At 55.0% G+C, this 24,591-nt stretch overlaps 1 protein-coding gene across 1 annotated transcript in view; it reads left to right on the forward strand.

Annotated features, from left to right (window-relative positions):
• Positions 1-24,591, forward strand: part of KIF21B (kinesin family member 21B) — a 39,067-nt gene that overhangs the window by 11,889 nt on the left and 2,587 nt on the right. Inside the window, exons 8-32 of the mRNA XM_063113478.1 lie at positions 338-453; positions 1,000-1,195; positions 2,430-2,619; positions 3,372-3,435; positions 3,517-3,717; positions 4,094-4,175; positions 4,571-4,688; positions 5,452-5,643; positions 7,403-7,602; positions 11,014-11,121; positions 11,672-11,740; positions 12,167-12,399; positions 12,592-12,739; positions 12,961-13,155; positions 13,252-13,353; positions 14,560-14,725; positions 14,931-14,982; positions 15,168-15,225; positions 16,033-16,238; positions 16,316-16,390; positions 18,068-18,181; positions 19,878-19,916; positions 21,856-21,992; positions 22,931-23,111; positions 24,324-24,488. Of these exons, the coding sequence (XP_062969548.1) occupies positions 338-453; positions 1,000-1,195; positions 2,430-2,619; positions 3,372-3,435; positions 3,517-3,717; positions 4,094-4,175; positions 4,571-4,688; positions 5,452-5,643; positions 7,403-7,602; positions 11,014-11,121; positions 11,672-11,740; positions 12,167-12,399; positions 12,592-12,739; positions 12,961-13,155; positions 13,252-13,353; positions 14,560-14,725; positions 14,931-14,982; positions 15,168-15,225; positions 16,033-16,238; positions 16,316-16,390; positions 18,068-18,181; positions 19,878-19,916; positions 21,856-21,992; positions 22,931-23,111; positions 24,324-24,488 (3,407 nt within the window). The remainder of the gene's footprint in view (positions 1-337; positions 454-999; positions 1,196-2,429; positions 2,620-3,371; positions 3,436-3,516; positions 3,718-4,093; positions 4,176-4,570; positions 4,689-5,451; positions 5,644-7,402; positions 7,603-11,013; positions 11,122-11,671; positions 11,741-12,166; positions 12,400-12,591; positions 12,740-12,960; positions 13,156-13,251; positions 13,354-14,559; positions 14,726-14,930; positions 14,983-15,167; positions 15,226-16,032; positions 16,239-16,315; positions 16,391-18,067; positions 18,182-19,877; positions 19,917-21,855; positions 21,993-22,930; positions 23,112-24,323; positions 24,489-24,591) is intronic.

Raw genomic sequence — 24,591 nt, forward strand, 5'->3', positions numbered from 1 at the left:
ATGCAGGCCACCAGCCCCCACAGCCAACACAGCTCAGTCTCAGACCCCTCCAAGGCCCTATGACTCCACAGCTGCCGGGTCCTCCTTGGGCCTCTTGCCAGCTGCTGGCCAGGGTACCTGTATGGCACTACTGTTAGGTCTTTGGTTCTTCATCCTCAGCCCTCAACCTGTCCCCAAATTCTCATTTTCACCAATGTATTACATCTGCCTATACACCCTTCCAAGGAGCCTGGGGGCTGCTGGGGGCAGCAAGGCAGACACGGATGGCTTGGGGATTGTCTTGTCCTCCCCCTCCCTCCCTGAGTGACTCGTGAGTGCCAGGGTCTGTCTCCTGCAGCTAGCCTTGGGCAATGTGATCAGCGCCTTGGGGGACCAGAGCAAGAAGGTGGTACACGTGCCCTACAGGGACTCCAAGCTCACTCGGCTCCTCCAGGACTCGCTGGGGGGCAACAGGTACCTGACAACCAACATCCAGTGAAGGTGAGGGGAAGGCAGGGAGGTTCCTGGGGAACGCTGATCTGAGGGTTTGGTGCATGACGGCCCCCTACAGGAGGAGGCTTTCCTACCCCAGGCTGTAGGTTAGAAGGCAGGGACCTTGAGGTGCTCTGTGACCTTTGGCCAATTATGGTCTGACTCAGTTTCCTTATCTGAGCAACAGGGAGAGATATTCCTAAAGGCAGTGATACAGCCCAAATGAGAACATAGATGGGAAATGCTAGAAAATTGCAGGGACTGTGGCTCATCTGCATTGCCAATTACACATTATAACCTCCCTGACCTTGTTAGCCACCTTAACTGGGGTTACCCACTGTTGCCATGGAAACTCTGGGCCTGGTGGTCCCAGTCACCATGTCTCAGGTTCTGCCCTCTTGAAAGTCCAGGTCCTTTGGGCATGAAAGCAGTGGGGGAATGGGGTGGGAGCAGAACCTCTACTCTAAGGCAGTGCTTCTGGGGGCTGCTGTGTCCCTCGCCCTCACCCTGGCCTGACTGCACCCCCAGCCAGACCATTATGATTGCCTGCGTGAGCCCCTCAGACCGGGACTTCATGGAGACACTCAACACACTGAAATATGCCAACCGGGCCCGCAACATCAAGAACAAAGTAGTGGTAAACCAGGACAAGACCAGCCAGCAGATCAGTGCACTGCGGGCTGAGATCGCCCGCCTGCAGATGGAGCTGATGGAGTACAAGGCGGTGAGCATGCTCCTGGCCACTGCCCACCACCCCTAGTGGAGCCAGTGCCCTGCTGCGCACCCTCTGCCCTACAGTCTCACCTGGGCTTCCTAAGCATCCCTCCCACCTCCCCACCTGCTCCTCATGCACCTCCTGAGCATCGGCTGTGTGCCAGGCATGATGCTTAGTACCAGGGCCTTACCCCTGTGAACAAAACACAGTCTACACCCTCAAGGTTTTTGAGTGCTAAGTCTGAGAAAGAAGAACATCTCGGCTTTTGTTGCATAGATCTCATGCACAGGGCAGACACTGTCTGGGTGTTTTCATGTTTACTTAACATGCTGTATTGGAACAAATGAGACTGCTAGGCTGTGATACAGAACAGTTGACAATGGCAACCATGGGAATAGACTAGTGTACTGCAGCAGGGCAGAGGAGAGAGCTGGTCTTATTCACTTGGGAAGTCAGGGAGGGCTTCATGGAGGAGGAGGCCTCTTATATGAATTTTGAAGAATACATAAGGTATCAGCAGAAGAAGGTGGGGCAGGCATTCTAGGCAGAAAACAAGCCATGCACAAAGGAACAGAAATGCTAAAAAAAAAAGAGTGCTTTTGGGGAAGTGTCTAATTTTATGTGATCAGGGCTGAAGTTACCAACTGGTGCCATGGCCTGAATCTGGCACACAGATGGGTTTTGGTTTGGCTTGTATGTGTTTTAAAAGAATAGACTTTTAGTTGTCAATGTTTTTGAAAGTCAGGGAGTTTCAATTTTTCTGGAAAACTTTGAAGATCCAACAACATATGGCACTAAGTTGTCTGGAGTAGCATAGAGGCTGCTCCTTTTAGATTGAGTCTGTGACTCTTTTAGCTCCGGTCTTCGCCACTCCCTATTGTCTTACACCAGACTGACTCACTCATTTATGGCAACAGCCTGGCCCAGGTAGGGTTTTGACCCTTGGATTAGCATTTATGGAGACAGGAAAGTAAACAGTGGAAAGGTAGGTGAAGATGAGATTGTGGGAGGCCTTGAATGGCTGGTTACAGAATTCGGACATTTTTGTTGTCAAGGGGAGCTATGCAAGGTTTTGAGCATTGGGAGACCGGAGCTATGTTTTAGGAAACCCGAGGTAGGGTAGATTGGCAGTGCTACCATATCCAGGGAAAGGGCCGGGCACTGGCACAGAGGAGCACCAGCACCCCCTTCCCCTCCTGTGAGCTCTGGGGCCTAAGTGCCCCCCACCTGCCACTCCTCTCAGGGCAAGCGGGTGATTGGGGAGGACGGCTCCGAGGGCTACAGCGACCTGTTCCGGGAGAACGCCATGCTACAGAAGGAGAACGGGGCACTGCGGATGCGGGTGAAGGCCATGCAGGAGGCCATTGACGCCATCAACAGTCGCGTCACCCATCTCATGAGCCAGGAGGCCAACTTGCTCCTGGCCAAGGCTGGTAAGTTGGGGTGCAAGCAGGTCAGCTCAGAGAACCAACAGCTGGGACACCCCCTCCCACACCCACCCAAGATGTTGGGTGGGCTAAGCCGGCCAGTCAATTCACAGGCAATTCGTTTGTGCATTTTTTCAATTGATTTTAAAACGTTTCTGTACAACACAAGAATACATCCTTCTTGATAACCATGCAAGCAATGCATCAGTATGTAAAGAGAAAGGTTAAAATCCCCTCTCACTAAACTCTGTACCCCACGCCCTCTCTACTTCTCAGAAGGAACCTTCACGAACAGCTTGGTATATATTTTTCCACACCTTTCTCAGTACATTTGTTTCAAATATGAATAAATGTTCACATGCATCATATACACGTGTATGAATGTACACTCTCTTTTCTGTATACGAGATCATATACATCAATCTATGACTGCCCTTTTTCATTTAGCATTGCGTTTTAGAAGTCTTTCCATATGAAAACCTGCTTAAGTCTTTTAAGCTGCTGCAAGGTGTTCCATATGCGGTAGTGAATAATTTATTCTAACAGCCCACTGTGCATGTGCATTTAGGTTGCTTCCAGTTTCCCGCTGTTAACCACAGTGCGCACGTACAAGTATTTCTTTGATAAAGACTCCTTTTTGGAAAAGGCGCATGGGAGCGACCCTGTTGCAGGCACAGATACACGACGGCCAGTCTTAGTGCAGAAGGTCCTCGCTGTCACTTACGGTCTTTATTGCACGCCCCTGTTGTCCCGCCCAGGTGACGGCAATGAGGCCATTGGCGCGCTGATCCAGAACTACATCCGCGAGATCGAGGAACTGCGGTGAGCGAGCCCGCAGGGGTGGCAGGCCGTGGGCACGCGGGGCCTCGGCTAGGACGCCGCTCACTCGCCCTTGCCACGCAGGACCAAGCTCCTGGAGAGCGAGGCCATGAACGAGTCCCTTCGCCGCAGCCTCTCGCGGGCCTCGGCTCGGAGCCCCTATGCCCTGGGCGCTTCCCCGGCCGCCCCGGCCAGCTCCATGGAGGATGCGTCCGAGGTGATCCGCAGGGCCAAGCAGGACCTGGAGCGGCTAAAGAAGAGGGAGGTCAGGCAGCGGAGGAAGAGGCGAGTGGAGGGCGCCGCCGGCCCCAGCCCCCTCAGGCGCGCCCCCTCCTTGGGGAGGACTGCTGCCCAGGGGCTCCCTGAGCATTGCTTGGGAATTCGTGGAGCAGGTCTGCTCAGCCTTGTGAGCAGAGACATCCCCTCCCCTCGATTTTCTCCAATGCTGTGCTTTCCCCAAGGAGAGGAAGGAGAGAGGTTGACCAAGGTCAGTCTGGACTGGGGGCTAGAGAAAAGCAGCAGATTCTCCAGAGCAGGGGTCTAGCCCTACCTCATGCGCTCTGGGCAAGAGCATTCTTTACCCTCTCCGTCCCTTCCCCCTGCCTCGTGCCCAAGCAGGGCTGGTCCCCCTAATCTGACCTCCCCTTCCGTCCATGAGCAGCCCAGAGAAGGAAGCCTTCAGAAAGAGGGCAAAGCTCCAACAGGACAACAGCGAGGAGACCGACGAGAATGAGGCAGAGGAGGTCAGGACCCTGCCCTCCCCACACCTTACCGCCGTGGGCCTGCTGGGGTTGGAGCCATCAGCATCCTTGCACAGGGTGGGGGTGGGTGCTGGGTCTGCATCCAGTTGACCCTTGTGCTTCCTAATCTTTCTGACTGGTTGCCATGGGGATCTCCATCCCTCAGGCCCCCACCTCATCCCAAATGGATGACTCAGTGAGCACGGCCCTCCCAGAGGGGCTCACTCAGGCCGTTGGGGGAGGTGGTACTCTTCTGGGAGTGGGGTGGGCAAAGGGGGCCTTGACTGGGGCCTGCCCCGACCCCCACCGCACACCTGAGGCATTGTGTCCAGACTCGCCTCTGCTTTGGGCCCCCCTCTCCCGAGGCCAGGCCTCTCCTAATGGTGCTTGGTGCCCAGGAGGAGGAAGAGCGAGATGGCAGTGGCTGTGAGGAGGATGAAGGACGCGAGGATGAGGACGAGGACTCGGGCAGCGACGAGAGCCTGGCCGACTCGGACTCAGACCCTGAGGAGAAGCGTGCGTGGGCCGGGCTGGGGGCTCGGGGACGCCTGGCTGCCAGTGTCCAGAGGTGGGGTCAGGCCCTGCTTGAGTTTTCAAAGATAGGGTTGTCCAGGGCCCAGACCCACCAGACACGAAACAAGTAACGGCAACGGTAGTGATAGTAACAGCAGGAAACACTGAGTGCTTGTCAGATGCCAGGCACTGTGCTTCGCTTAACCCTTTACATGGCTTGGTCCTTTCAGTCCTCACCTCTACCACGTGCATAGGTGTTAAGAGTTTTCTCTGTATCACCATCGAAAACCAAGCTCACAGAGGCTTCGTGACTCTCCCCGGTTTGGTTGGTGCAGAGCACTGTGTTGCATGTAGATCTGGCCGGTGCTGAAGTCCACTCCTTTAAATGGGCCACCTGCTCCCTCAGCTCTGCCCTGCTGCCGTCTCTGGCCCACCGCCCTGCAAAGCGCTCTTTGTCATCTCACCCTTCTCCTCCCAAGTTGGGGCCCATGTCACCCACAACAGGTGGATGTTGGCCTCTGGGGCACAATGGGTGAGAAGGATGTCCAGACCGCCCTCCCAGCTCCTGAGCCCAGCCTTGTAATTTCTAGGGCTGCTCTTTCTGCCCCATCCAGCAGTGCTCTACCCACTGCCAGATTTATCATTTCTCCCAGCCTCTGGCCACTGATTGGCCATGGCTGGCCAGAGGAAGACCTCATCCCCCCAGGGCTATCCTACCCCTGGCCCCTCGCCTGGCACTGGGCTGAACCTGGCTCTGCCCCCACAGAGATGAACTTCCAGGCGGACCTGGCCGACCTAACGTGTGAGATCGAGATCAAGCAGAAGCTGATTGATGAGCTGGAGAATAGCCAGCGGCGGCTGCAGACTCTCAAGCACCAGTACGAGGAGAAGCTGATTCTGCTACAGAACAAGATCCGAGACACGCAGCTGGAGCGCGACCGCGTGCTGCAGAACCTCAGTAAGGCCAGCGCCCCCCACCCGACCCCACCCGGACTCTCGCTTCCCCCCAAGGCCCTCCCCTGTCAAAAGCACTACCCAGCAGCCAGCATTTTGGGGATTTCCCTGGTTTTCTAGGCAAGGGACTTCTGACCCTCTCACTCTGGCCCTTTGACCTACAGTTAAAAGTTCTGTGTAGCCCTAGTTCCTATGCCACATTTTAAAGTAATCTTTGTTTTTTACTATGATCTTATGTATTAGAATCCTTTATTTATCGAGGCATGTGAGCATGATACCCACCCCCACCGCTCCACCCTTCTGATTCGGTCCCTTGGGTCTTTTTCTTTGGACCAGTTTATAAACCTTTTCTCACATTCTGTCTGCTTCACACCGCTCTTCAGCTCATTCATTCCCTTTTTTATTTATTCATTTGTTCATTCACTTACTCAGCAAACATTCATTGAATACATCGTATAGAGCAGACATTATTTCAGGTGCTAGAGATACTGGAGTGAGCAAAATACCTGCTTTCATGGAGGAATTTTTACAGTCTTGTGGAGAGAGACAGACATCAACAAAATAAATAAGCAGAATCTATAGCATATCGGATGGTGATAAGTATTACAAAAAAATAAATACATAAAGCAGGGAAAGGGGATAGGAAGTGCTGGGGGATAGGAGTGGGTTGGAGTTTTAAAAAGGATGGTCATGGAAGACTTCACTGAGAAGGTGACATTGAGCAAAGCGTTTAAGGAGGTGAGATAGTGCTAGAGCAGAATGAGTGAGGGGAAGAGCATTCAGGCAGAGGGAACAGAAGATGCCAGGGCCATGAGGCAGCCATGTGCCGGGTATGTTGGTGAAGTGCCGAGGGAGCCAGAGTGGCTGGAGTACAGTGAGAGGGTCACAGTGAAAGAGCAGAGAAAAAATGTGGGACAAGGACATGTCAGTCATTGTGAGGACATTGCAAGGAGAGAGATGAGAAGGTGTGGAGTTTTGAGAAAGGTACGTGATATGAAATTTAAACGCACTTTTGAAAGAGCACTCTGCTGCTGTGTAGGGGAAAAGGACGGGAAGCTGGAGACCACTTAGGAAACTGTTATAAAGATCCTAGGAGGGATGGCTTGGACCAGAGGTGGTGAGAAATGGTCAGATTCTGGAGAGATTGTGAAGGTCGAGCCAAAAGACTTTGCCGATTGATGAGCAGGGCTGTGAGAGAAAGGGGAGCCATGGATGTCTCGGGGTGTGAGCTTCTGGAAGGGTGGTGGTGGTAGCTACTGAGATGGAGTGAGCGGGTGGAGATGAGGAGATCGGATGCACCTGTTCAGTGTGAGGTTCAGGTTGGCAGTTCAGGTAGGAGAGTCTAGGGTGGAGAGTCGGCTTATTCCTTCTGCTCCAGCCCATGTCACTCTGTTCTCTTGCTAACTCTTCCCCTTCCCACTGGCCTCAGCCCTGTCCTCCAACACTAGATCATGGGTCAGAACTGAGCCAGCATGAGTGGGCCACAGGACCCTCACAGGAAGCTGGGGACCAGGAGCTCTGAGATCTCAAGATGAAACCCCTCCCCCATGTTCCAATCAAGAGTGAGAGTAGAAAGGGTCCTTGGGCATCAGCTAGTCTGTCCCCCTCATTGTTCAAATGAAGGAACAGGCTCAGACAGGGGTGACTTGCCCAAGGTCACGCAGCGAGACTAGAGCCCAGGCCTCCTGCCTCCCCGCCGATGAGCCCACATTTAGTGGGAGCACCTCAGGCTGTGACCCTGACAGCTGCGTCTTGCTGTCTAGGCACCATGGAGTGCTACACGGAGGAAAAGGCCAACAAGATCAAGGCGGACTATGAGAAGAGGCTGCGGGAGATGAACCGGGACCTGCAGAAGCTGCAGGCCGCGCAGAAGGAGCACGCCCGGCTGCTCAAGAACCAGTCGCGCTATGAGAGGGAGCTGAGGAAGCTGCAGGCCGAGGTGGCCGAGATGAAGAAGGCCAAGGTAGGGGCTGAGGGCGTGAGGAACAGGGCCAAAGGTTGGCTGTGCGACGTCTTAGATTGTTTAGAAATAATCATTGCTGTCAATTGCAGATTCTCCTCCCAAAATGTGACATTTCCTGGTTCAACCCTGTGCTGGCCCTGGACACTTCCTCTTAGCTGACTGCATTGTCCAGGGTGACACAACCTTGTCCCAGTAGTGGGCCGGTGTGAAGGATGGTGGGGTGCCTGGAGGGACACATGCAGGGCAGGTGAAGAGCTCAGGGACCCTGCTCAGTGCTGCCCCCTGTGGTGGGAAGCTGTGCCACAGCTGCCTCCAGTCTCCATGGCATGTACCTGAGGCCCCTCATCTGGTGCAACCCTTGCCTCGAATAATAATTACCTTTGTTGGAATAGTTATTGTGACCAGGCTCCAGGCTAGTTACCTTACATACATGATCATATTCAGTCCCTAGTAGAACTTCATAAAAGAAGTCTTGCTGTTATGCCCACGGTACGCATGGGAAAGTTAGGCTCAGAAAAGTTGATCCCAGCTACTGAGAGGGAGCGCTGGTGTTCACACTTACTTGTCTGCCTCCCAAGCCAGTGTGTGTTCTGGGGGACACGATGCTCCTCTTTTCTACTTTGCCGTGCCCGAGTGCTCTAGTCTCTGGGGCCTGGGGTTCGCCCCTGAGATTCTGGTTTCAGGGCTCAGATCTTGTCCTCCAGTGTCTGGGTATGTTCTCGATCCTGCCTAGGGCTCAGCAGATCTGCATTCCCTTTGTGTCCTTTCTCCACTGGAACTTCCCAGTCCTACCCTGACCCTCAGCCCCTGGCATACCCCAGCTCTCCACAGCCTTGGGCTAGGCCCTGGGGCTGGACACCCTAGCAAAGCCTCGCACTGGTGGCAACTCCAGCAAGCTGTGGAGGGCTGGCCTTGAGCACAGAGACACAAGAAAGGGGAGCTCCCCTGTGCTTGGGGCTGATGGGACAGGGGTCTGCATTCTAGGAACCCTTAGTAATTGTGTCCTCACCGCTGACCCTGCTGTCATTGACTGGCATGAAGAGGAAAGAGATGATGCAATGATGGCTAATGTAGATTCTGAGAGCAGGTGGACCTGCAGCTGTCACTGAGACCCAGCTACCTCACCTGGGCAGGCTCTGTCCCTAAGTCCAGGTGACAGGTCCATGGGCTCCATTAGTCTGACCAGAATGGAGAAGGGCCTGCCTTGCTGTGCTTGGACCATCTTGGCCTGAGCAGGCCCCATCTTCCCTTCTACTTCAGTGCATCCACACTGTGGGGTATTGAGACAGGGCTGCCAAGATAACACTGAGGGGACTAGGAACTCAGGTACCCACAGATCACCCGGAGCCCCAGGTGCCTTTTGGTGGTGTAGTGGCAGAGACTGGTCGGCCTTGGTTGTCCCCAGGGTGCGATAGCACACGTGTTGTGGGCCTGTGCACCCTGCAGCAGCTCCTGGAGCAGTTCTGGGTGCTCGTGTCTGCATCTCCCATCTCTGTCTCCCTGGAAGTTCCTGGCTAATGCCTCTACAGGGTGGCCCCAGCCTGTCCTGGCCAGCTCACATCTCAGCTGGGGAAAGCCCTGGAGGGCTCTGAAGCCTGGAAAAATGATGTCAGGTCCAGGATACATTTGAAAGACAGAAGGATCCACATGTATACCTGTGTTTCAATCTCAGGACTGCTGAGTCCCCTCAGCCAGGTGCCTAGCTCTGGCCACATGACGATGCTATTGTGAGCCCAGGGCTAGAAGTTGAAAAGAGCACCCTTGGGTCATCCCAAGGGTGCCATAGCAGGGACCCAGGTTCTCTGTTGGAAGGACAGAGGGTGTAGAGGCCAAGGATTTTACCCAGATGCCATGAGAGCCAGGGCCCGAGAATCTTCCCAGCACTGTTCAGCTGCAGGGCCCCAGTGATTCAAGGAACTGAGCCAAGGTGGGGCCTGTAGCTACAGGGTCTACTAGGGAGAGAACACACTGCCTCCTACTTTAGATTCGTGGAGCAATGCTCATCTCAGGTACGGTATTCCATTTTAGTGTTATTGTGTGCATGGAACGCGCTCACCTGTTCCAAGACCATCACTCTGTGGTGGCCTCTACAGAGCTCGGCCACACATGCAAAGTTGGGTGGATGGGCCTTTGACCAGGGAGACAGAATCTCCCCCAGAAGCCTCAGATCCCTGACCTTAGAAGATACCTGGCATCTCGGGTTTGCACCCAGCTCCTGGTGTGCTAGAGTTTGCAGGTCCACGTGTAACCAAGGGTCTGACTTGCTCTACCCAGTCCCAGCCCTTTGGAGAACATTCGTTCTGGACCCCAACAACAGCAACCCCTTCTCTTCACTGTGGATTCACCCCAACAGAGCCTGCCCTCTGAGAGAGAATCTGACCCTGCAAGCCACGAGCCCCTTTACGGCCTGCTTCCCTCCCTCCTGCACCATTTCCTTTCCTTACTATCCTCAGGGCAGGGCAGGTAGTTGGCAGTCCAGTGGCAGAGCAAGACCCCCTAGTTTCTCATGCCCTATCTCTAGAAAGGTGTCTAAAGCCCGGTGCACATTGCATTCTTATGCTTTGGGCACCAGGGATGGGGAGGCGGACGCTGCAGGACCCCGGTCAATGGTTTTCCAGCACATTGGGTCATGTCTGGCCACACTAATGGTGTTTTTCATGCCTTTGGCTAGACTTCTGAGAATTCCAGATTGCAGGCTATTTATGCTTGATCTCTAGCCTTCTTCTGAACTGCCATGGTACCGTTTCTGGGGCTGTAGGGAGAGGTGGATTTGGGAGGCAGAATCACCTAGGCTCTAAGTCTGCCCGTCCATTACTAGTTGTATGTAGTTAAATCATTTGTCTCTCTGAGGCTTATTTCCTTGTTTACAAAACAGGAACCGTAATGCCTCATATGATTGTCATGAGGATGGTGCCTGGCATATAGCCGATTTTCAGTAAATAATGATGGTTTTTATTGCTGTCACCGTGAGTCTGGCCCTGGCATCTGGACCTGACCTCCATCTCAGCCCTGTCCACAGTTGAGGCTGTCAGTAGGAGAGAGGATTACCTGCCTCCAGCAACCTAGGCCGGTCCTAAAATGGCCAGACCCAGGACAGTGGCTTTGGGTGAGAGCCACCAGGGGCTGTGACATTTGGAGTGGTGGGGTCCAGGGTTGGACCTCGAAGAGTGGGAGCACCTGCTCCTTTAGGCTGGCTGTAAGGCCATTCCTTCTGCCAGATTGCCCCAGGTGGCTTCATCTCCTATGGAAGAGTGGGGGGTGGACCCCTTGCTCCAGGATCCTGAGCCCTGAGCCATTGTTGCCTGGCACGTTGTCCCCCTCAGCCCACATCCTCAGAGCCTGCCATTCCCTGGAGGGTGTGGGGTACGTGCTGCCCAGCCCTGCCTACCACCGCCACCTCTGCCCGTCCAGGTGGCCCTGATGAAGCAAATGCGTGAGGAGCAGCAGCGGCGACGACTGGTGGAGACCAAGAGGAACCGGGAGATCGCTCAGCTCAAGAAGGAGCAGCGGAGACAGGAGGTGAGGGACATCCTTGAAGGTCCCAGGAGCCTGCAGCCCCAGCCCCCAGGTCCCTGTGCACCCAGCTGCTTCTTCTGACCAAGTGGGCCTCCTTCCTGCTGTCCTGAGTGGTAACGATCATGCCTGGGGTAGAGCGCAACCTGTCAGAGAAGGGCAGGGCCACTGTGAGCTTCTGGTCTGGCCCCCACATGTTCAGAGGGGGGACTTGAGCCCCAGAGAGGGTCAGGAACTTGCCTAAGGTTACCAGCAAGCCAGAAATGTCAGGCTCTGCAGAGAGTCCCTAGCAAGGCTGAGCCCTCTAATCCAGAGTTCCTCACCAGTGGTGGGGAGGAGAGGCCCAGGCAGTTGCCCTTGCAGAGAAAGGGGACTTCACTGTGACCTTTGGGAAGGAGAGCTCAATGCTGGGTGCTATTTTACCCACAATTTGGCTGCATGAGAATCATCCTGCAGCCCAGGCTTTCAGCCACAAGCTGGCCAACCTATCCCCATCCCAGCACAGGCAGAAGGGGCTTAAGTGCTGAGTATGGACCCCGTCTCCTCTCGCCCACAGTTTCAGATCCGAGCTCTGGAGTCCCAGAAGCGGCAGCAGGAAATGGTCCTGAGGAGGAAAACGCAGGAGGTGAGCTCACTCCTGGGGGTCTGGGTGGGAGGCCCCTGCCCTGCCGCAGGCATTGCCCCATTTCCCAGTTCTGTCCGAGCCAGCAGGGAGAGGGGTGCAGGCCCGCCGCTGGCCCTGGCTCTCCTCCTTTCATTCAGCAAGCACAGTTGGTGCCTGAATTGTGTCAGCCCTGTTAGGAGGCATTCTCAGCAAACGAGCAGAGGCGAGAGGGCTTCAGGCTCTGTTCCCAAATGTCTGAGCTGTTCATTTAAAAAATTTTAAAAGGTGGAAGTCTCTTTTGTGTTCATTTCACGTCAAACAGAGACCCTTTGGCACAGAGCAGCTCCTGTATTCCCCCAGCCTGGCAGCCCCAACCTGGGCCTTTCCGCGTGTCTCCAGGCACCCTGCTCACCGGGTCTCTCTTTTCTTGCCCCTTCCTCCCGCCAGGTTTCTGCACTGAGGCGCCTGGCCAAGCCCATGTCTGAGCGGGTGGCAGGGCGCACAGGACTGAAGCCACCCATGCTGGACTCTGGGGCAGAGGTGTCGGCCAGCACCACTTCATCCGAGGCCGAATCAGGGGCCCGCTCCGTTTCCAACATCGTGCGCCAGTGGAACCGCAAGATCAACCACTTCTTGGGGGACCACCCTGTACCCACTGTCAATGGCACCCGCCCTGCCAGGTGAGGTGGACTGGTGTACCCTGACCTGGGTGGGCAGAGGGGGTGGAAGTAAGAGGGCAGGACCAGGGCGAGCGAGAGGGATGCTGTGGGAAAGTCCTCTGAGTCCCGTGACTGTCAGCTCCAGGTGGGGTCTTGGAGGAGCTGCAAAGGTTTAGGGTAGTTTCACCCACTCGCCTTGCCTCTGCCTCCCAGAAAGAAGTTCCAGAAGAAAGGGGCCAGCCAGAGCTTCAGCAAGGCTGCAAGGCTCAAGTGGCAGTCCCTGGAGCGGCGGATCATTGACATCGTCATGCAGAGGATGACCATTGTCAACCTGGAGGCTGACATGGAGCGGCTCATCAAGGTGGTCCCAGCCTCCCCCTTCTCTCCTGTCCCACTCTGCCACCTCTCCTCTGTCACCTCTGATTTATCTGGCACTTCAGATCTCTCCCCTTCTCTCTGTTCCTTGTGCCTGCACTGGAATCCAGAGGTGCTGGGAGGACCTCACGGCTGGCCTGGGGTGGGAGCTGTGGGCAGGGCTGGGCAGCTCCCTGAGGCCTCTCCTCCATCGCAATCACCCCCCAGAAAAGGGAGGAGCTGTTCCTCCTGCAGGAGGCGCTGCGGAGGAAGAGAGAGCGGCTGCAGGCTGAGAGTCCAGAGGAGGAGAAGGGGCTGCAGGAGCTGGCTGAGGAGATTGAGGTGCTGGCAGCCAACATTGACTACATCAACGATAGCATCACTGACTGCCAGGCCACCATCATGCAGCTGGAGGAGACCAAGGTGCCTCCAGAACCAGGCCTGGCCCAGATGGAGGTGGGAGAGATGGGTGGGCAGGGACAGCCCCAGGTGACGGTGGTCTCTGCCTCCTGGTCCTAGGAGGAGCTGGACTCAACGGACACATCGGTGGTCATCAGCTCCTGCTCCCTGGCTGAAGCCCGCCTCCTGCTGGACAACTTCCTCAAGGCATCCATTGACAAGGTGAGCCAGCAGCTCACCTGTGCAGGGAACCCAGCGGGCATAGGCGCCTCCGTGATATACTCTTATGGTGAAGCCCACAGGCCTGGCTCTTCCTCACCCGTGCCACTTCCAGGCTAGGCAAGCTGCCTGGCCTCTGAGCTCAGATTCTGCAGCTATCAGGCTGGGGTGCTGATAATACCAAGCTTGTAGCTTGTGTGGCTGTAACAAGATGATGCACATAAAGAGCTTAGCATAGCACGGGCACGCAGCAGGGCCTTGATAAATTGTGACCCCATGTGTCTGGCCCAGGCCTATCCACAGTGGGGCTGGCCTCGCATCTGTTGGGGGTGGAGGGAGAAATGTGTGTATGGTGGGGTGGGGTAGCAGGAGACAGACCACATTCTACCAAGGAAGGTTTGCACCAGAATATCATGTGTCCCTTGGCATTTTGGGGCTCCTCTCCTCTCTCCCTGTCAGAGCTGGCCGAAGGATGTGCTTCCTTCCCTCCTGGGACTTGTGGTCTTTGGGGACAGATGCCACTCTGGAAAGAGGGTGGGAGACTCTGCCCCCCTGGACTCCTCACCTCCTCTGCAGTGCACTCCTTCAGCTCTGCTTTGTGTCTGGGGACTATATTAGTCTGCTCAGGCTGCCATAACAAAGTACCACAGACTGGGAGGCTTGAACATCAGAAATTTCTTTTCTCCCAGTTCTCGAGGCTGGGAAGTCCAAGATCAAGGTGTTGGTAGAGTGGTTTCTTTTGAGGCCTTTCTGCCTGGCTATAAATGGTTATCTCCTCCTCCCTGTGTCTTCACGTGGTCTTTCCTCTGTGCATGTCTGTGTCCTAATATCTTCTTATAAGGACCTCAGTCATATTGCATTAGGACTCCCCATATGACCTTGTATTACCTTAGTTACTTCTTTAAAAGACCCATCTCCAAATAGTCGCATTCTGAGTTATTGAGGGTTAGGACTTCAATATGTGAGTTTCAGAGGGACACAATTCAGCCCATAACAGGGTGTGTCCTAACTAAAGCAGCCTCCACTAATGTGTGTAATGGGAGCTAAGGGGGCTGGGGGTCACCTCTTAGGTCTGTGACAGCTGCAAGGTTTGCCTGGGAGCTAGAAAGGACCTGTCCAGGGAGTCTTGTGGGGAGCATGTTGTGTGAGATGGGGGGACCCATAGCCCCAGGCCAGGAAGGGTAACCCAGTCCCTGCTCCCTCCCTCAGGGGCTGCAAGTGGCACAGAAGGAGGCCCAGATCCGGCTGCTGGAGGGACGGCTGAGGCAGACGGATATGGCGGGCTCCTCCCAGAACCACCTGCTCCTGGATGCCCTGCGTGAGAAAGCCGAGGCGCACCCCGAGCTGCAGGCGCTCATCTACAATGTGCAGCAGGGTATGAGGAGTGGGGGTGATGGCCTCGCAGCTCCTAGGTGTTCCCACTGCTCTCTGGCCCTGGCCCTCAGGGAGGCCATTGCTTCCCCAGAAGTCCCCCAGAAGCCCCAATTTGCTCCCAGTGGGTGAGATGCAAGAGGGAGGCCACCATGCCCTGCTCCACACTCCAATGCAGCCTTTCAACCCTCCTTCCTGCCCTCCCACAGAGAATGGCTATGCCAGCACAGATGAGGAGGTCTCAGAGTTCTCCGAGGGGAGGTGAGTGTCCAAGCTGGGAGTGAGCGGCTGGCTCACAGCATGTGCCTGGGGCTGGGCGGGGAGAGGTGCCATAAGGTCCCAGGGCTGAGCCTGGATTTGGGGGCTCTTTGGGACCCCGAGTCTAAGTCCCAGAGAGCCAGAGCGTAGAGTATCAGCATCCTGAGCTCTCTCTGCTTCTTCTTCAGCTTCTCCCAGTCATTCACCATGAAAGGCTCCACAAGCCACGATGATTTCAAGTTCAAGGTGAGCCCCACGGAAGTTGGGCAGTAGATGCAGCAGGGCCAGCCTCCCTGTAGCCTGGTCCCCACCTTACTGTGGCTCTGCCCTCAACCCCAATATTGCCCCCAGCTGAGATGGAGGTGCCAAGAAGGATCTAGCCTGGCATTGGGGGGTGCCCAGATATGAAACCTGTTACAGCCCATTCTTTCTGAGGTGGGTGGAAGGCAGGAAAAGTAGCTGGAGCCGCTGCTGGCCTCTGTTTCCACTCTGTCTAGGGACATCACCATAACCAGAGGTTCTGTATTAAAAAATCTCCCCCCTCCCCACCTGTGACTCTGCCTTTGACTGTGAGTCAGAGCCTAACTCTAGATGTCTAATTCTCTTGCATGCAGAGAGCTGAGTCATCAGTATGGCAGTCAACAGTAAGGGAGGTAACTTAACAGGAGGGATCAGTTATAGGCTGAACCAAGACAGGATTTATTAAAGAAAGAAGGGAGACAGGGCTGCAGACGGGAACAGTGGATCATGCACACAACAGTGAGTAAACTGACGAGCTGGTGGCAAGCAGAGAAGTCAGTCTGGGCATTCTGTGTCTGCATAGTAAGACTAAGGGCAGTGGAACGATTTCAGTTGCTCTGGATTCTCTGGAAGCCTTGAGAGTTTAGGTGAGGAGCACAGAGGTCTCTGGGTGACATCTGCCTGGGTCCTTCCATCTGCTCCTCTACCTTAGGGCAAGGTCGTACCTTTTCCTTCTTTAGAATTCCCCCTGGCTCCCCCTTTATGTGCCATCCATTTGGGCAGGTTGGTCCATCCCTGTCCTTCTTTCGCCAGGGTGAGCCGAAGCTGTCTGCCCAGATGAAGGCTGTGTCGGCTGAGTGCTTGGGTCCCCCGCTTGACATCTCCACCAAGAACATCACCAAGTCCCTGGCCTCCCTTGTGGAGATCAAAGAGGACGGAGTGGGCTTCTCCATCCGAGACTCCTACTACCGGGACAAGGTCTCACACACCGTCAGCCTGCCCACTCGGGGCAGCACTTTGTAAGGAGGGGAGCCAGGAATGTGGGGCAGGGTGGGCCGGGGTTGAGTCTGGGCCTCACTAGACCCTTCTGTTCTAGCCCCCGGCAGTCTCGAGGCACAGAGACGTCCCCTTTGACCCGAAGGAAGTCATATGACCGAGGGCAGCCCATCAGGTGAGAGCATGTTCTGTAGTGCTCCAGAATCACGGTCGGTCTAGCCTTCGGGTGCATGAATGGCTGTGATGTTCCACTCTGTGGATCGCCGTGCACACTTTTTAATCTGGGCCAGTTTGAATGAGTCACTCCGTTTTACCCAATGATCCCTTCTTCACCCTATCAGGTGTGGACTTGGGAGATGCCATCTCCGTAAGGCACCTTGAGCTAGGTAGCCAAGCCAGATGCTAAAAACTGTTTGCTGATGTGCACTCAACATAGGTGGCTTGGATTGGTCATTATTCTAATGTGTTTCACCCCTTTTCACGACCTTGGGTTCTTGGGCGCTTCAGCTCTTTTTAAGTCCTAGTCACGTGAGAGGAATACAGAAGTTCAAAGAAGAACCAGACAGATCAATGCAGATCGGCAGGGAAGTCTCCAGCTGTTCAGCCACACATGGGGCTGGGCCCCACAGAGCTTCTGTAGATAGCACGGTGACTCTCAGGGTCATGTGGTCCATGCACTTAATTCTCAGAGGTTTAGTGGTCTTCCCCGGGTCACACAGCTAAGTAGTGGGAAAGCGGGAGATTGGGGCAACCTCTTGCCACCTGCCTTGGTGAGAGGCAGGAGGAGGACTTGCTCAAGCTCCCAGCCCTCCTCTTCTCCAAAGCCTGGGCAGTGTGGCCTTGGTGGGAAGGAGTTGCAAGGACATCTGTAGACTTGGAGTCTCACAAACTGTCACTTCATCTGTGAACTGAGAGGATGTGCTTAAGTTGCAGTCTGAGGGATTTAGGCCCAACTCATGATGGAAGGAGAATTTAACATGAACTTAATGACATCTTTCCAAAGAGAGGATCTTGGAGTGTTGAAACAAGCAGTTCATCAAGATCTTAGACTCATCCCTGGAAATACAGTTGGTTCTCGTTATTTGCAGTGGTAATGTTCTGCCAAGTTGCCGCAAACACTAAACTACTGAATACTGAAACACTGCTCCTAGGGGAAATACAGGGTTAGGTTCCTTTGAGCCTCTGGTCTTGGTGTTTCTATCAACCAACCAATATCTAACCTTGTGTGTTTCTATTTAAAGACACCTTATTTAACATACATTGTTGATTTGTTAACATCGAACTCATGGCCAACAGTCCTAGAACTCACCCCTGAATGAAGTTCCTCCTGTGTTTTCTCTGTAAGGTACATCACAGCCTTCTTGCACTTAGGAGCACCAGACAGCACTTCCACTATGCTTGGGGGCCATTTAAAACAGTGAAATCACCAACAAAATGCACAAATATGCAAGGGGGGGCACTAAATAGGTTATAGAAAGGACACTTATTTCCAGACTGAGAGCCAGAGCAAGAAGGCACATTGTCTCCTGGCTCAGCCTGCGCTGGGGACGTGCACATCGAGCTGCTCAAAGTTTGTGCTGCTCTGCACGTGTCTGAGAAAGACTGCAAAAGCACCATAGGTATGGATTTGAGGATTGTGATACGTTTTAATGAGTAGGCGAATTCCCCAAAACAGAATCTGTGAATAATGAGGATCGATTTTTAAGAACAGTGTCTAGGAGCTGAATAGGGGGTTGAGCTCTGTGATTGCTGTACAGCAGGACCTGCCCTGCAGGCCTCACACCCAGGCAGAGGGTGGAAGCCAGTGCCCGGTGTGGTCGCTTACACGCTGCTCTCCATCCCCACTCACCAGGTCCACAGATGTGGGATTCACACCCCCGTCGTCCCCTCCCACTAGACCACGCAATGACCGCAATGTCTTCTCTCGGCTCACCAGTAATCAGAGCCAGGGGTCAGCGCTGGACAAGTAAGAGCAGTGCCGAGGGGAGCAGGGGAGGGAGAGGGAGCCTGTGGGCTGGTCCTGGCTGAAGCAGGGCTGGGGCGGCCGGGCAGACCCTCTGAGAGATAAGGCCCTGGCACTTCTTTCCTGGCATCTCTGCCTTTTCTGTACTGACCGTGGCCCTTCCCTTCCCCTGGGCATGCTGGGACCTCAGAGAGGGCGCACAAGAAGCTGCAGGGGTTGAGGTTGGGGCTGTCAGGTTGGGCAGGCACACAGAGGGCTCCCCAGAACTGCCCTCTCATCCGCCTCTGCTGATTCTTTGATTCTTCTCTGAAGCCCCTTTCTTCAACTTCACCACTCCCCCACCCCACCGCAGTGCTTCAGACAAGACTCCAGTGGCCCCTGTGAGCTATCCCAGCAGAAAGAGACCCCTGAACTATCTCCACATGGCAGGTTCAGGTCAAGCTATATTTATAGCTCCTGTGCGATGCTGTAATTACTGATGGTGTAATTTTTCCTAACAGCAATCCCCTGCATTCAGAAGGCACTCTCACCTCACTTTACAGCCTGCTTTCACATATTTGATTTCATTAGAACTGTAAATCAGCCATGAGAATTGTCTTCCCTATTTTACATGAGAGGAAATGAGGTTCAGACAGAGGGGCCTGAGGACGTTCAACTCAAAGGGGTGGAGTTGGGCCCAGAGCCTAGGGCTTCTGTCTCCCAGGACACTGTGTTCCTGACAGTGGGACTCTGCGTTGGGAGAGGGGAGGACGCATGTGTTCTTCTCTGTGCTCCCCCAAACTCCTGGGCCCGCCCTGGCCCTCTTTAACTCTCTGCAGGCCCCAAGAGGGCTCCTCTCTTGGCTCCCTAAAAACTTTCCTACCACGAGGGATGACGGTGCTGTGTCCTTCAGAGGAGCCCCAGGCTAGAAGGTGCTAAGTCAAATACTGCTCGATGAATGCTGAGCGGGGTCAGAGCCCAGCACACCTGGACCCCAGCACCCTCCTTCCCCAAACCTATGTCAGTGCAGGCTCCCATTGGGGGACCAAGCCTGGCCCACCCCCATCAGAGTGCTCCCCTCCCCCATGCTCTTAAATCAACAGGTCGATTTTTTGAAAGGATTGGTGTGGGACTCCACCCATTCCAGCCTGGTGGTCTCCCAAAGGCCTTGGTCCTGTCCAGTGGAGCCTGTGCATAGTATAGAGCCGGCTACTAGGCACAGTGCCAGTGGGCTCCCTGGGGACAGTGGGCTTTGTAAATAAGTGAACCCCTGAGTAATTGCTGGAAGAAGCCAGCTCCTAGGGAGCAATAGGAGCAGACATGGCTTCCTTCAGTCTCAGGACAGGTAAAGGCAGGCATTGCTGAGGTGGGGCAGGTGCCCCCAGCTTGTGCGATGGGACAACCGGAGAACTTGGAACCAACAAACAGCCCAGAAACCACCTCTCCAAGCATGGGGCTGGCGCTCCCACGTCTCTGCAGCCCCCTCCTCAGTCCTTCCCTACTAGCCGAGGGACCCGCTCCCAAGGGAGCCTCCAGCTCCCAGGCCAGCCCTCCCCCACCTCCTTTCCTGTTCTGCCTGGAAGGTCCTCACCCTCTGCCTCTCTGCTGCCCTCCAAGAGAATAACCCACCCTCTGACCTCCCGATGCTGCTCTGCCTCTCCGGCCCTGTGTGCGTGTTTTCCTCTCTCCCCTAATCCAGCTAATTTTCTGCCCTCCCCAGGTCTGATGACAGCGACTCCTCTTTGTCGGAGGTCCTGAGGTACACACGGAATGTCTCGTGTTTGGTTCCCAGCTCTCACTCTCTCTCTCTTCTCTGCCTCTGGCTGCCCGGCCCCTCCCGCCTGCACACCTGTCCTCAGCATGCAGCCCCTCCTCTCCCTCCCCCTCCCCCTCTCCCCACCTGTCCCAGAGCTGTTCCTGCCCCCATGGTTCCTCCCTCTCAGGGTGGCCACGTGGCCTCTGACTGCGCCAGGCCTGGCTGGAGCTGGGGGCTTAGGGAGGGGTGTGCAGTTGCTTGTTGCAGGCCGTGTTCTCTTCTCCCTTCAGCACCTGGGGGGGTGGGGCATGGCTGCACCTGCCGAGCACCTGGAGGGCAGGTAGAAGGCCAGAGGGCCTTGAGGACCAGCTGGGCTTCTCTTCCTTAGTGGCTGTGCTCAGGATCCTTGTGACTAGTCAGCCTATGCAGTGGGGTGAGCTCTTGACTCTAGGAGGGGCACGAGGGGGCCAGTGCCCCTTGTCCACGTCTCTTGACACATGATGTGTGGGTACCTCCTTCCCCCCTCTGTCACTGCTTGTGGGATGACCAGAAACCAGTTCTCCCCAGCCAGCCTGGCACAGTACCCCACAAGTAGCAAGTCTCAGGACCTGGTGGGCCTGGGCCCCTGACAAGCCAGGGCCACTCCCAGGCTGGGAGCCTCCTCCAGCTCTCCTGTTATGCTCTCTGCTCATGCACCTCCAGCCCTGGGGTGGATGTTTCTGTTTACCCTCCTGCAGGCAGTGAGCCTTTGCCACTGTGAGATGTTAGCTGGCCTACCAGATTCTCTCACAGGAAGGGAGGGTTATCTTTTTGACGTATTGCCACAGCAGTCTTGGGCTTCTTCCCTGGCCATGCAGGTAGACCCAAACCAATGTCAGAAGTGGGAGCTGGGGCAGCTTGGGGAGCTACCTGTGTGTGAGAGACCCCCGACTGGCAGCTGGACCCCTGTCCTTTAGGATGGGCCTGGCACGGTCTGTGCGGGTTGTGGGAAAAGTGCTGTGGATGGGACACTGGTCACTTCAGTCTACTCTTGGCCACAGTGTCACTGTCAGGAACAGCATTCTCTTTGAAAAGGAAGTAGAATATATTTTTGGTCATAGCACAGTCCTGGCTCATCCCAAAAGACCCTTACCGAGAAAAAACATCTTCGTTGTCAGAACCTCCAGGAAGCTGGCGTAGTGAAATCCTCGGGTTCCTTCAGATCACCTCATTCCCTCTGTCAGAGTCATGGGGGGTGAGGACGTGCTATTTCAGGCCCAGAGAACCTCATTCCAGAGTGGTCCCAGAGACCCTGATGTGAAGCTAAGTCAGGGTCCCTGAAGGGAATTAGCCCTCTGTAAATGACAGTCACACGTCTGACCACGCTGGTCCAAAAGGGGGCTGTGGGCAGCTGTGTGTGGGCACAGGCCCAGTCTCTCTGCTTAGGGAGTGCCAGCCCCAGAGGCAGTTGTTGGCAGATGGGTATAGTGGGGTGGGGGTGCCCTCTCTGTACCCTGCCCTCACACTTGTTAACTGAAGCAGCGTGAAGGTACTGATGGGAGCTGCAGGGCCAGTTCCAGCACTTGGGCCTCTGCCCTGTGCATCTGGGGCTTGGGTGCATTTATGTGTCAGGATCTGGGTCAGGCAGCGTCAGATAGGAACTCTCCATGGGCAGAGCCCATGCCTCCGGCTGCTTCCAGCTATGCCGAGCACAGGGCTAGTTCCCCCAGAAGTGCTCAGGATGGCTGCTGACAGATTGTGACTCAAGACAGAGCCTTCCACCCTGCACAGCCCTTTTCCGGCCCACAGGCTTTGGCGGAGTTTGGCTGGAGTCCCTGGAATTTCTGTCGTTAGGCCCTCACCCCCTCTGTGTCCTGTCCCCGTCTCGCCCATGTGCCCAGATCAGCCTGGCCGCTGTCTCCCTGGCTGATGGGCGTGCCTTCTCTCCCTCTCTCTCGGGAAGGGGCATCATCTCCCCCGTTGGAGGAGCCAAGGGTGCACGGACCGCCCCGCTGCAGTGCGTCTCCATGGCCGAGGGCCACACGAAGCCCATCCTCTGCCTTGATGCCACAGATGAGTTGCTTTTCACAGGATCTAAAGGTGTGTGGAACCCCTACTGGCCAGGCTTAGATTCTCCCACCCCCTACCCCTGGCTTCCTTTGCCAGTGTGTGTTGTGCAGAAGGTCAGAACACAGAGCCCCCAGGAGCTGAGGTTATGGGGTCAACTTGCTCACTGCCCTCATCTCTTGCCTTGGCTCAAGGCTCCCCATCCCTTGTACCACTCGCTGAGCCTCCCTCATAGCTGACCCTGGCAGCTGCATCCAGCACTTCCTTCCAGACTTCCCTGAGAAACTTCAGGAGGATTTCCAGGTGCCCCACCTGTATTTGCTCGTCCCGGTCCTCCAAAATCACCATTGCCCTGACATCTCCCTAGCACCCACATCACCCCAGCACCTACATCTAAGCGATTCCTATGATCTCGGCAGCAGGACTCCACACAGTTATGCTTAATCACGACAGAGTCAAAAATTTCACCAGCGGGGAGGACAAGTCTGTAGTGGACGTGCATAATAGAAACACAAGCATGTATATGTCTCCACAGCAGGAGGGGGCATAGCTGTCAATCTACACGTGATTGATTGCTTCTGAGTTTTCCCATAAGGTCTACATGCTACTTGTTTGTTTATTTTGTCAGCTATTAGCATTTGTAGGAACAGGGACTGAAGGCTTAAGAATTCTGTTTTAGCCCAGGATGCTTTGACAGTGCTCAGAGAACTCTGGTATTTGTACAGAGTTTGCTTGAGAAACCCTGGTCCAAAGTTCTGACCGACTTCTCTTTCCCCTGAGTTTTTATGAGCTCGTACATGTGCCCGTGAGCACACTTGTGCATGTTTCTCCCTTCCTCAGACTTGGAGCTTCTTTCTCTAGATAGCTCTTGATCCCCCCACCTTCAGCAGCTCCTGTGTAGGGAGGACTTCCTGGCCTCCTGGTGGCTGATGTCCCTCCCTTCCCCATGGCTCCCTCCCTGTCTCTCGCAGACCGCAGCTGCAAGATGTGGAACTTGGTTACGGGTCAGGAGATCGCAGCTCTAAAGGGCCACCCCAACAATGTGGTCTCCATCAAGTACTGCAGTGACTCGGGGCTTGTGTTCTCTGTATCTACCTCCTACATCAAGGTGTGGGACATCCGGGACTCAGCCAAGTGCATTCGGACCCTCACGTAAGTATCACCCCTACCTGCCGCACATTGGTGGGCTACAGCAGGCTGGGTTGAGTGCAGATGCTCCCCAGCCCAAGTGACCCACTAAGCACAGCCCAGTCTGGCTTTGTGGGCACAGAGGGCCTTACCAGCCCATGGACTTGGCTTGCTTCTGGGGGACAGGTGAGATCCCTTGGGTTGGGGGACAGTGTCTGGGGCAGCAGCTTGGGGGAGCCTTTGGCCTGCCTGGCCCCCACCTCCATTGCAGTCCCCCAAGCCCTGAATCTTAAGGTGTGTTGGATATCACCCTGGGAGTCCAAAAGAGGAGCTGGAGAAACAGGGCGAGACCAGCAGGTGGCAGCAGCCTCCAGAGCCATGCTGGCCACCTGCCTGCATAGGTGAGCCGCCCAGACATGGTCCTGGGCCCTGGCACTGACAGTCTCAGGCAGACAGACAACAGGGGAGACAGAACCAAGATGAGGACCTTGCAAAACAAAATTGATTTTTAGAAATAGTCATGCTTCGTCCTTGTGTTTCATTGTAAGTTACAATCTGTTATTTATCCTTAGAAAGTCAGCATGGGGGATTTTTAGGGCAGCGGAATTATTCTATATGATACTGGAGTGGTAGGTTCATACTAATACATTCCCCCAAATCCATAGAATATATGTCACCACCAAGAGTGAGAACCCTAATGTAGACTGGACTCTGGGTGATAATGACGTGACTGTGTAGGTTCACAATTGTAACAAACGCACCGCTCTGGTGGGTGATGCTGGGGAGGCTGTGCCTCTGGGGGGGTATGGGGTGTACAAGAGATCTCTGTAGTTTCTGCTCAATTTTGCTGTGAACCTAAAAAAAAAAGGCTTTTTTTAAAAAAAAGCAAACGAAGTGGGTATTATCACCTCCTTTGGCAAATGAGGAAGCTGAGGCCCAGAGAGGTAAGGTGCTTTCCACAAGATGTGGGTTCACACCCCATCTCATGACTTAGTCTAACCATCTCTCTGAGCCAGCACTCAGGCCCACCTGCAATCACTCGGGACTTGTCTTACAGGCGTGGGGTGCAGCTCTGCCCTTGGTCCCAGTGTGAGGAAAAGCTGTTTTTCTATCAGTCAGGGATGGCTTCTTGGAAGTGGGTTGTCAGGGCTGGTTTGAGTGAGGTTTTATTGGTTTCCTGGCCCATGCAGATGGACTGTCTTGACCTCTGGCCTTGTCTGTCCTCCTCCCGGGCAGGTCCTCAGGCCAAGTGATCTCGGGTGACGCCTGCACCGCCACGTCCACACGCGCCATCACGAGCGCTCAGGGTGAGCATCACATCAACCAGATTGCGCTCAGCCCTTCAGGCACCATGCTGTATGCCGCCTCGGGCAACGCCGTCCGCATCTGGGAACTCAGCAGGTCAGTGAGATACGTGGGGAGAGGAGGGGGGCTTGGGGGAGCCTAGGGAAGTTCTCCAGGTCTCAGCTTGGGACAACTCACCCCAGGCGGGCAGGACCTCAGC

Source organism: Cynocephalus volans, chromosome 11, assembly GCF_027409185.1.
Source record: "Cynocephalus volans isolate mCynVol1 chromosome 11, mCynVol1.pri, whole genome shotgun sequence".
NCBI lineage: Eukaryota > Metazoa > Chordata > Mammalia > Dermoptera > Cynocephalidae > Cynocephalus > Cynocephalus volans.